Below are 12,004 nucleotides of genomic sequence, written 5' to 3'. Positions count from 1 at the left end.
TTTACCGGTAAGTTGTATGTATGTAAAGGTTTACAACAGTGGCCTTATTAGAGTCAAAGTGAGCTTGACATCACAAGCCGAGGATGAGGATAACGCCTTAATTTCAATGTAATGTTGTTCTTGTAGATTTTATCTCATAGATGACTGCCATATTCAACAATTTCTTATACAATCCAGCTGACAAAGAATACATGACTATGTACGTACACAGATCTACTACATAGTCTACATAAGGTACATACCTAATAGTTATGCGAATGTATCTCTCAAAAGCAGAGCTGACTTCTACTCCTTAGGTGGCAGCTACAGGTGGCTATACAGTTGGTTTGTCAAAAACTCTGTTTTATATGCTCCAAGAAAGCTCAAAAACAAAAAGAACTATAAAGGAAGCCTTGTACAAGTGGTGTTGTTTAATAAGGAATGACCCCTAACTCGTACTAAAGTGCCTTACACTGCAGCAGAGTCTGAGACCCAAATAATTGTACTCAACATAAGAGCAATTATTTGGCATACAGATTTATGGTGGTAGGTGAAACTGTTAGACACCCAATTGGAGATACAACATTGTATAACAATGTAGCAAGGCACATGAAGTAAGAGTGTTATGGCAGACTGTAATGGCACATAGGTAGGGTACATACACGCATTCGTGGACGTACACTGTACATATAATACAGTACGTCAAGATGCAATAATGTGTTCAATTTCTTGAAACTATCACGACACTCATTTGATGTCCATGTTTAATTAACACGATATACAGTCAAACATTTCCATCTAGAGTCAAATTCTATTCCCAGCCAACATCACCATACTTGTTATTACTTGTGATTGGAATACCTACACAAACAGTCACGGCAGGTACTATGAGCAGCTATGGTCCATATGTCTTGCACACTTACGGTCATTCTGGTGGTCACGACGAGAATTATTTTGTACATGACTGCTGGATGGAGATTGTACATCCTGTGGTGGAATTCTGCTATATTGTTCACCTCGCTGTCGCCTATGCTGGGCTCGTATTTCATCAAATGAAGTTGAGCGCTTTGCCTTGATGCTTTCCGATTCTTTCTCAGAAAGTAAATCAGTCTGTGTTGAGTAGTTCTGATAGGTATCAGGTGGAGGGTCATAGGCATCAGCTTGTGGTGTCAACATTTCCATCTCTGAAGGTGTATGAACATGTCTTTCTGACTTTGATGACTGTAGAAGAGATGGGCTAGAATCCAATGGAACATCCCCTCTCTTTATCCTGAACACAAAAAGCCAAGATTTCCAATACAATTAATTGTGATGACTCTAACAACCAGTCTATATTTTTAGGTCCACCATTTCTGCAGGAATCAGTTGTTAAACTTGTATTCCGAAAAAGGATGTTACCATTTGATCATACAATTCAGTACACATTCAAAAATAAAATTATTCCCCCATACATGAACCAATACTATCAGAATGTGCCTGTAGTGCTGTTAGACGAGCAATAGTGCACCAGCACATATACATTTTGTCGCTTTGATTGAAAACTGTTATATCCAGCACTCATGCACACGGTGTATAACAGCACAGGTACACTTCCAAAAGATAATAAATATTCTTACAATCAATTATTTAATAGCAGGAATATCAAAAATACTATTTTTCCAATACGATGAGTGTGAGCAAGGTACACCTATGGTATTACAAAATGTCGCTTGTTAAGTTGTCACACATTAATTAATTTAATGTTTTGAATTAAATTGTCCTCTCATTGACTGGTTCGTATCAAATCACTCAGCCAAACAGTCATTATCTATGTCAGCTAACTACCATATTCGCCCATAATAATGCCCTGGGCATACAGAAAATAAACACTTTTCCGGGTGTATACTAGGGCCCGAGTATTATTTTGGTCTCAGGCGTATACATGGTCGCAAAATACTGCCGTTTGGCCATCTAAACACTTGAAGACAGAATACCACAAATACCTACAATTTTCATTTGCATCAAAGGTACTGGTATCCGTAGAGCATCAGCATACATGCAGAAACTAATAAAGACTACACATGCAAACCAGAGCCGGCGGCCGGAACCCGTCAACAGCATCAGTATCAGTTGCAACAAAGAAATGAGTCTAATGGTAAGCACTTTCACTCAACACTGACACCAGCTCATCAAACGCACACATACGGAGACAAATGTTCTGCGGACACCATTTTGTGTATTCTGCGCATGCATATTCTGGGCACATACTTGGGCATGGGCATATACTTGGGCATGGGCATTTTCAAGCAGAAAGTTCTGACCTGCTGTACATGAGCGTATGTACGGGCAAGGGCATTATTTCGGTTTGAGCAATATTACTGGCGAATACAGTATTACAACAACAGGTAGAAAAGTGAAAAGTAAACAGAAAGCATTGATGACAATACACCTACCTTTCGCGTGCACGAAGTTGTTCAGCCAAAGTTGAGTTTTCTAACTTCATAATCTGGTCGAAACAAGCTTGCTGGTAGGAAGCTACACCAGCATAGAAACCAATACCCAAAGCGCTTGACCACAGGACAGCCGGAAATCTCTTGCCAAGATTACCAAAAACACCTACAACAATAAGTAAACAATTACACTCACTATATGTTTGACTAATCATTAAAAATACAAAATTTAAATTTTTTAAATTATTTTTATTTAAAATTGAATTTGATAAAGACTATCAATAATTTTGTTGCAAAATCAATACAAAGCTTCAGTATTAAACATCTGAAAAAAACAGTCCCAAAGCATATACAAACAAAGTAAGCTTGTGACATGTTTTTTGGATAAATCACAAGTTGTCAACTGAAAACGCTCTTCATGTTTGCCACTGGCACAACAGAGAGACTGACACATCAGGCCAAACACTCATATTCAGAGCATCTGCTGAAACCCAAAAAATTTCAAGACATTCAAAATGGGATAAGTGGAAAAAAACACACAGTGAATGCAGGGGCAGCAGAAGCTCCTTTGGATTGGGGGGAACAAAATTTTTGTAACAGGCTGCTGCCATTTTGATTTAACTGAATATGGTTGGTTTGTCATTGATTAATCTGTGACAGAAGTAGCTGGAGCAGCATGCACACAAATGATCACGACAAGGAGTGTCAAGCGAGTTAACTGCAATACCATCCAATACCATTTCTACTTGCAAGCAACAAAACTTCCAAAGTATTTCCTCAATCATTGTTCACTGAAACGAAGTCCCATTACATAGCGTCCAGTATTACAGAGGCGATGCCCCCAATCCCGATATTGGAAGGGCAGCCGCCCCTCCTGCCCCCGGTTCTGCCGCACCCGGAATGCATGTTCTACACAATGTCTCTCTACAAATGGCTTTTCTCCTTTGATATTGTTGGCAAACCATGAGCCAATGCTAATAAGCCCAGAAAAGTGCTTTTTTCCTTGATTCTATCTCGTATGGAGTCACATGTGCTTGCAAATGGGATTGATCAATTTGCAGTGAATTCTCCTCAACTAGAACAACAAACTGAATTAAGCTTTCATATTATTTTCTAAATGCCATCAAAACAGTTTGGAAATTTCTTAACTCTATGGAATCCTATAAGTATCCCTTCTGAGTTCCAAATCCCAGTAATTCGTACAGTTTACTAGGGTTGCGTTTCCACTAGTGCCTAAACCGGTTTACCAAGTGGTGTAAGCTAAACTGGTTTAAGAATTGACCTGTTTCCACCTGCATTAAACCAGTTATATGTTAAACCTAAACTGCTTTCTTAAACCTACTTAGAAGTAGGTTTAGCAAAGTGGTTTAGGTTTAACTGTCACGTGACAGTAGCACGCGCTAGTTTAGATGGCTTCTGACAATGCCGTTTTGATGATATTGACTATTTTGCCAGGATAGGATTGCCCTAGAAGATGTAAGGGTCGTTAGCTAGGGGAAAGAAATCAGCAGCTACGGAGAGAGAGAAGACGGTGTCCTTGGTCATTGTCATGCAAATTCCTACACGTACTAGCAGATGTTGAATCAGTGACAACCAACAGTTGCCCTGACTTGGCGACAGACCAGCCCAATACTTCAAATTAAGGCGTTCCTAGACAGTTTGTTTAGCACATCCCGGATGTGCAAGTTCCTATATACTAGTGGAAACAGTCGCTTTCTTGAACTGGTTTAGTTTTAAACGCATTTAAGCTAAACTAGTTTAATTAAAGTGCAGCTAGTGGAAACACGGCCTAGGGGTTCACTATTTTAAACCTATTACTACCACTGTACCATTCTAAAGCATCTCAACTCAAGATATAAGAAAAGTAGGGTAAGACAAACATTGGATTAACTTAATCAAGTGTAAAAAACAATTAAGTACTCTGTTTCTTGACCCATTAAGAAACTTGCTCCAAAATACACTGACTTAGACCTTATCAATAATATAAAATATAAAAATCCATTTTAAATTATTTACACCAATATACAAATTGCCATAAATTTATCAATGACGAATATATACAACGATGACAAAATTAGAAAAGTTGCAATATGTTCAAAGTTTGATACAGTACATGCAGTCATCCCGTCACACTGTACGTACACGTGATAAACAAGAAAACAATTTTTAAACTTAGCGCCATTCGATTAATTAATTAATTAATTTACTAACTAAAACTCTAGATGTGACTGACCAGAACGACACAAAGTTCTCACGACGTAGGCGCTTGCAATCCCCGCTGGAAGCCCTGAAACGTTAAGAACTAACGTCAACGTGTTTGTCAGTGTATGCATATATATCGCTGAGGACCTCTGTAGACTGTAGAATCAAAACGGCAGCGACGGAGGACAGCAACTTCTTCAGGTGTAAACTAATTCATAAAAAGTTTGAAGGAAAGCACTAAAATTACACTAACTAACCTTCAAACGTCCTGGAACTTGATTCAAACCTCCTCTATCAGTTTCTTGCTTTGCACTCATCTTGTTATCCCGTATGTACACCGTCAATTGCATAAACTCAACATAATTAATTTCTAAATATAATGTATCCAAAACTAGAACACCAACTAATGCCTAATTCTTCTTCAGCTATTAATTATAAACAATTCTTCTCTTTTAGATTGTATTTATCAAAGTTTATAAATTTTTGTAATTATATATGCGCATGCGCAACTAAATTGACTGCTTTAGCTTTCCTTTGTGAAATAATTTCTCTTCTAAATCACTGAACAATTGTTCTTCTATAACCACAAAAGACACCTATCAATGCAACTGATCATGATCAAGTCATACGTACATTCATACATGTCCAGATGTCTCAGTAAATTCTCTGATTCACTTTATCTGCAGACCTTGACTGACAAAGCTCCACAGATCGGTTTTCTGTGTTGACAGCCTATAACAGTCATGCAGCACTATCACACAAATGACCAAACAAATACAAACATTTCTGTAAAACCGCTCGCCCACATTTCTCACAACCAGAAATCACAATGGCAATGTGGTCTCAAAAATCTTACAACCCCATATACAACACGTGCAAAAGCAAAAGCACCTCAAGCCAACATTTTATATTATACAATCTATAGTCCAAAGCGATCTCAAATCAGCCTCTAGCAAGTGTTACTCCACATGAGCATCACTTACATGGAGCAAGTAAACACACCTAAAGGCTGAACTAAGACTCTCTAGTGTTACTCTAAAGTAATTGTAACTACAGAATTCTACTGCATGTTTACACTACACACATTTCTAGACTTTTCTGATAGCCATCCATTGCTTCTTTTCCTGTGTTAAGCCTAGCTGCAGAGGAAATTGTTTTAACAACCTAGACGACATCTCATATTACACACAATACAATTACATTGAATCACTATCACCTCAGACACACACCCAAAGTCTTTCCAGTCAAACGAAGCCACATGTGTTCTGCAGAGTCTAAAATATTGAATGATTTTGATTGTTTCAGCAAAAAGATGTGTAAAGAGACGTAGACCTCATGCTCTGAAGAAACCCATGGTATGATCTATCTAACTTTTCAAGATACTCAACAGGTATTCCTTGCTCACATTCCTGAAAAAAAGATAATTGCTGTGTGGTGTAATTCTGACCTTATACTTTCAAACAACAGACAACTGTAACTGCATCAATAAATCCTTTCTTCAACAACACTGCAAATGATGTTGAAGAATGATACAGTTCCAGTTGTTTGAAAGTATAAGGTCAGAATTACACCAGTTATTTCTGCAATCATGATGTTTCTGCGAATTCTGTAAAGAAATCATGGAACACACAAATAAAATTCAGAGATATTTAGTCCTATCCTTGGAGTCCCAGAAAGACACTGTTGCGGCACATGCATGTGTGACACTTAGACTCGTACTCAGTCCTCCCTTACATGCACTCCACGTATTTTAGCAGGTGCTTTTTGTTTCACTAGCGAGGAGAAGACTGGGTACAAGTGTCACACATGTACATGCATGTACTTCTTCTCGCTAGTGAAACATAAAGCACGTGCTAAACACATGGAGTGCACACGAGGAGAGGTCTGGGTACGAGTCTACTAGTAACTGTCTTCTTGGTTGGAACAAAGAAATTTAATTCGCAATAATTAAAACTTTTGTCTAAATTCTCAAATCGCAGTAATCTAAGACCGCAGAAGTAACAGGTTATGCGGTATATAGTAGTGTAGACTCAACAATACATGTTTAGATGTCTTTACAGTATAAATCCGTATTATGAGGCATACAACCTGTATACAAATGTTTACAGTCAGAAAAACTAATGATTATATTTCTTACTCTTCCACGACTTATGATTCGTCTGTGACAGCAGGTTGGTGACATATCAAGAAAGATAAGAACATCAGGCACTGGAAAAATCTTTGACATCCTCTTACACAGCTGTTGGTAGATTGCATACTCTACGACAAGATTAAATGCAGTCGGCCTTCGTGACTCCACAAATTGTATTGGTTAAGACAGATGCACAACCTTCGTTACTAATATTTCCATCATTGTGACCAACTTCTGCAAACACACAATCTCCAAACACAGATCTGTCTAGAATCACAGTCTCATCTGAATGTTTAGGCAAGACACATACAATTGATCAACAATTTAGATCGACAACTAACATAAACGTGCATGGTCTCACTTTGTTGTAACATGTGATTTAATGCCTCGCTGTACAATTCTAGACGTCGTCTGAAAATCCAAAGCTGCAGTTGAAAAGCATATTTCTTGGGATCAGAGTAGAACTTTTCTAGAAATGGATTCTGAGATATGGGCTCCAGCAGGGCTTTGGCGCTCATTCTCTCTGCCAGCTCAAGAGTTAACGTTGTCTTGCCAGCACCAATGTTGCCCTCAACGACAACGAGTTTGCTTTTCGAACTGAAACAAGCTGCTTGCATTATCACGTTACGTTTCAACCGTCCCTCCAACGACCGCAAACGAAATGCCCGCACAGATGATAAAACTATCAGTTTAGTTCGCGTCCGCGCCAACGAGATAGGCATATTTGTACACACGTACGTCATATCCGGGTAACTCATGTCATTCTGACTCCTCCCCTCAATATTAAAATGTTTACATGTACAGTAGTAGACTTACCGAAGTACCTGCTATATAGTAATTGATGTGAAAACATACGTTTAACTATAAAATTTTAGTTTGCTAGTTTTATTTGTGCTGACATTTGAATTGACTGATCTAATGTACACGTGCGCGCGTGCACATTAATTAATTAGTCACGTGCTTTGAGAAAATTCATGAATTGCTTGAGTAGTCACTAACAGCTTTCCTTTGCAACACTGCCAAATCAAAATCTTCTTGATAGCGAGGTGCAGTAGCTAAATGTATAGGGAAATTAAACAAGAAACGATAATAAACAAGATGACAATAACATATAGCCATTAATTAATTATAACTCACCCTCAGGTTGAGTCCTCATCTTGAATACATAAGAGTAGCGTTCCAGATCACTCCTTGCCTGCAAATATAGTCATAGACATATCAACTTTCTATATATAGCACGTACATGCCTAACTTTATAAGAGAACAAAATTGCACAGACAGATTGGTACTTACCACACGATGAAGACAAGGCTGGGCATTTTCACCAGTCAGATACACACAACTGTCACCCCAGAACACAGTAGCAAACCCTTCTCTTGAAAACATTTCTAGATAGGAAAACAAGATCCGTTAGCTACATGACAACATGTAAGACATCAACTGAAGCACAATCGCAAACCTGGTCTGAGCTTTAGTACATGTATAGATTAGTGTGTATGTTATGTCTAGTTTCCAGCGCACACAGTCTAAATTTGTTCGAAAGGCAACTACACTAGTAACTCCTCGAGCTTCAACGCAGTGCATAGCTGGACTATAGACATGTAGATGTTGTCATTACATAAAACATTAGCCTATGAATGACACTATATGCTGCCTGGCCACACAACACAATATTATAGTTTTTTAATTAAGATATAATAAGAGACAATGATTATGTAAAGTGCATGCTATGATAATAATAGCATGGTCACGTGATGTGCAGGGTACCAATCATGAGTGCCTATTTAGATGGTGTATATGATGTATGCAGATGATGTACATGTATAAGTTATCGTATGATTAGCATGCCATATTTAGTACGAGAAGCGGCCAAGATTATAGCCCTCATCGAATAAGTATATTTATACCATGGTCACGTGACGTGTGTCCATAAGTGAGACTGCGATATTAACTGGAAGTAACTTATTGCACACTTGTGTGCAATATGCTATATATATATATATATATATATATATATATATATATATATATATATATATATATATATATATATATATACACCATCTAAATAGGTGCTCCTTTAAATTCTAACATGTCACATGACCAGGGTATAAATTACTTATTATATGATTAAGGTGCTATGTGGCTTTAGCAGCACAACGAGCAAGGTTATCACCCGAAGCACTCTGGATATGTAATCTCTAACAATCATTCATCTTCATACAATATCCTAACTTTCAGTGTTCTAGATATACACCATAAAACTACTGAACAAGACAAATCAACTCAGTTTTTAAAGATTTTTCTTCACCTCATTATCTTCCTGTACACCCTGCTAAGTAGCCAGAAGGATGTAGACCAAAAGGGTCTGGTTACGCAAGACTAGCTAAGCTATGCATTTGTAAATCCTATGTAAATGCACCATTTTGTAACTTAATGATGCCTGTGTTACAATACCACAAGCTAAACAACATCGCCTTACCATTAGGCATGCATACTAGTTGAATTTGCTCTCATATAACACCAATTTACACATTGCTTAGTGGAGATCTACAGTATATGTATTATGTATATTATAATTATATACAGTTAGTAACTGACCAGCTCCTTCAGTTGACGTAGCATCATGAATGATCTTTTCCAAAGAGATCCACTCACTAATTGACTGTATGGCAACAAAACGTATAGACTCATTTCCCTATCACCACCATCTTTCCAAAAAATTCACCAACCTGATCTAAAACCTGCAAATGTACCACAAAAGCCAAAAGTTTCATAAAATTTAGTTTTAAGTGTGACATGTTCATGACATACTTCTAATCCTGGTATAGCAGCACACGGCACCAAAGTCAAGATGCCACTGTCTGTATGCGATAAGTGATTGTTTTTGTACTTCTCATTACTGCCATCTTCACGATCAAACTTATTGTAATAGTGAAACATGTCGAGTAGAGAGCTAGAGATATAACCAGGCAACACATACGACGTCCAACATTTACTGTCATCTGCCACGGTTGTTTCTAGACGATCATGATTAGAAGAGACTACAAACAAAGAAACAACCATGACAAAACCATATTGTTTATAGCTATTTTATCTGACATACGAGGATCGAGAATATCCTCTCCCTTCTTTCGTGGAATGTGATTAGCATCGCAGACTTGTTCCAGTACAGAGCGACACAATAAATCAAGAAGGGAGTATAACTTCAGACTGGCACAACCAAAGTGAGGACTCCTAACAGAATCGGTTTCGACTCCCGTAGGATACGATCCCGGAAATAGTAGTGGCATACCATGCCCACATGCTCGAACCTGTAATGAAAGAATTGACCAAGTTGCAGCCTAACAGTTACGTGGAATGTCACAACCATAAATTGTTCTTTCAATCCTTTCATTTTACTGTAACCATGATACTGATTCGGCGAGTACAGCAAGTCGTCAGTCTTTGTCGCAAATTTAGCTTTTTCATCTGCTGACTGCTTCATAAATGTTGCCATAGCAATGTGCATATCCTGACAGGCCTTTATTACTTCTGGTGACAGTTTGACAATTGCATAACCTAACAGCAAGAGGAAATCAGTAGAAAGTAAGGAAATGGAGCAACGCAAGTCAATTTCAGTCACTTTAAACACAAAAACAATCTAGAGACTTGAGCATTAATTTGATTATGACAATGAATCAATTCTCATCATATAGGTTGCTGACTGAAACTATCCTATATATCACAACTGGCACTTCTCGATAAACAGATGCAGTCACAATATTTGCAAAGCAACTCGATGAGATGCTAGGCAAACCATGCATGTATAGTTATACATTTCAATTTATGCAATGATTTTCATAATCATATGACTATCACCATAACTCAAAAAGCAATACCAACTGCTACCTAACAACATACCACTACTGTTGAGATGTAACTCCACCTACAGTCTGTGTTCACTGATGCACTAGCCTCGGTTCCAGACGCTTTCCTGTATGTACTACTGCATGTGACAGGTCTATGGGGTCAAAAGTAGGAGGAGCAACCCCATATACCTGTCACGTGCAGTAGTACGTACAGGAAAGCGTCTGGAACCAAGGCTACTGACGCACAAGACTATGCAGATTACATTTAATAACGATTACAGAATACTGTACCTGTATTGGTACGACAACAAATATCCATCCATACATACATACATACATTCTCTGCCCAATCACGTTGTCATACTACTTTGCTTTCCAAACTATTGCCTTTATTTAAAATCAAATACAAAACCAAGCTGATAAAACAAGCTAAGTGTTAATTAAGATATACTATACGTATCAAACTTCCCTATTGTGTCATTTTTACCTCTAAACTTTTCTTACGCTCTATCAATCTCATTGCCACAGTGAGACTGAACTTCTGGAGCGGCCCAATGGGTCAAGGCCCACCTTCCCAGCCGCCATCTTTTCATGTACACTTGTGAAAGTGTATGATCATTACCACCGTAGTTATTTGCATGTGCTCTAGACAACATCAACGCTTAGCATGGGAAGATAGTTCAGGCCTGCAATAATTATAATTGCAAGATAGCTGGGATAACTGAATCACGTAAATGTGCATGCAGTCCAAAACCACCAAGCCAATCATGAACCTTATATGACAAGACAACATGATAGCATAAACTACTTTGACAATTCCATCGTAGTGAAGTAACTTGAGTCTACATTTTGACATATTCAAATTAAACTTCAATTCAGAAATCTCGAGTATTTTACTCAATCTTCTTCTCTGCTTGACAGCCCTCAATACTTTTCGAAGATCAATCGTCACATACAAGTAACCCAAGAATGGATTTGTGGCACTCAGACTCTGACTTATATCCTAGCTATAGTGTCGAACAATTAAGCTAAGTTCTAGAATGTTCTATCCTTAACCACAGTAAGAAATTTGAACATAACATAACATGAAGACAACACTTCTGCTAAAGTTGTTGCATCTGTTAAGTCTTCAAGGTCATAATGGAATTATCATCAAGTGCTTATGTCACTTCCTAGCATAAATTGTGTATGTCCTCTGTTTCTTAATTCAAGAAGTGTTTACATTGTACTCCTCTTGGTCTTCTTACTGTACCAGGAGCTGCAGTAAAAGGTCTTCTCTTAAACCTACCCCTAAAACTAACTTTTGAAAGAGTGCTCTATGGAGCTTCTCCACAATGGAACAACCTTCCTTCAGTCATCACCCTCTCTAAGACTCATTCAAGAAACTGTATAAATCTCTGTTTAATTTACCT

General features: G+C 38.0%; 3 protein-coding genes across 4 annotated transcripts in view; all 3 read right to left on the bottom strand.

Annotated features, from left to right (window-relative positions):
* Positions 1 to 681: 681 nt before the first annotated feature.
* LOC134189796 (OCIA domain-containing protein 1-like) lies at positions 682 to 4,931 on the bottom strand. Its single transcript, XM_062658177.1, has 6 exons — positions 4,868 to 4,931; positions 4,758 to 4,818; positions 4,642 to 4,695; positions 2,412 to 2,574; positions 903 to 1,249; positions 682 to 840 (listed from the first exon to the last, which is right to left on the bottom strand). The coding sequence occupies exons 1-6, from the start codon at positions 4,925 to 4,927 to the stop codon at positions 791 to 793; spliced, it is 735 nt and encodes a 244-aa protein (XP_062514161.1). The 5' UTR covers positions 4,928 to 4,931; the 3' UTR covers positions 682 to 790.
* A 24-nt stretch (positions 4,932 to 4,955) lies between these two features.
* Positions 4,956 to 7,499, bottom strand: LOC134189795 (deoxyguanosine kinase-like). Of its 2 annotated transcripts, XM_062658175.1 has the most exons (8): positions 7,103 to 7,499; positions 6,940 to 7,026; positions 6,748 to 6,869; positions 5,943 to 6,019; positions 5,827 to 5,884; positions 5,695 to 5,774; positions 5,252 to 5,342; positions 4,956 to 5,187 (listed from the first exon to the last, which is right to left on the bottom strand). In XM_062658175.1, exons 1-7 carry the CDS (start codon positions 7,497 to 7,499, stop codon positions 5,282 to 5,284), a joined length of 882 nt encoding a protein of 293 aa, XP_062514159.1. In that variant the 3' UTR covers positions 4,956 to 5,187; positions 5,252 to 5,281. The 2 variants fall into 2 exon arrangements, with proteins under 2 accessions (XP_062514159.1, XP_062514160.1); XM_062658176.1 differs by lacking the exons at positions 4,956 to 5,187; positions 5,252 to 5,342; positions 5,695 to 5,774; positions 5,827 to 5,884; positions 5,943 to 6,019 and adding an exon at positions 6,501 to 6,698.
* LOC134189953 (uncharacterized) overlaps positions 7,471 to 12,004 on the bottom strand; it is a 5,130-nt gene continuing 596 nt past the window's right edge. Inside the window, exons 2-8 of the mRNA XM_062658352.1 lie at positions 10,112 to 10,302; positions 9,848 to 10,055; positions 9,556 to 9,785; positions 9,343 to 9,439; positions 8,035 to 8,129; positions 7,879 to 7,936; positions 7,471 to 7,796 (exon numbers count right to left, since the gene is read on the bottom strand). Coding sequence (XP_062514336.1) covers positions 7,714 to 7,796; positions 7,879 to 7,936; positions 8,035 to 8,129; positions 9,343 to 9,439; positions 9,556 to 9,785; positions 9,848 to 10,055; positions 10,112 to 10,302 — 962 coding nt within the window. The 3' untranslated portion in view covers positions 7,471 to 7,713. The remainder of the gene's footprint in view (positions 7,797 to 7,878; positions 7,937 to 8,034; positions 8,130 to 9,342; positions 9,440 to 9,555; positions 9,786 to 9,847; positions 10,056 to 10,111; positions 10,303 to 12,004) is intronic.

This window comes from Corticium candelabrum, chromosome 14 (assembly GCF_963422355.1).
Source record: "Corticium candelabrum chromosome 14, ooCorCand1.1, whole genome shotgun sequence".
Lineage (NCBI taxonomy): Eukaryota > Metazoa > Porifera > Homoscleromorpha > Homosclerophorida > Plakinidae > Corticium > Corticium candelabrum.
The sequence above is the reverse complement of the archived record's forward strand: the minus strand, read 5'-3'. Positions and strand labels throughout refer to the sequence as shown.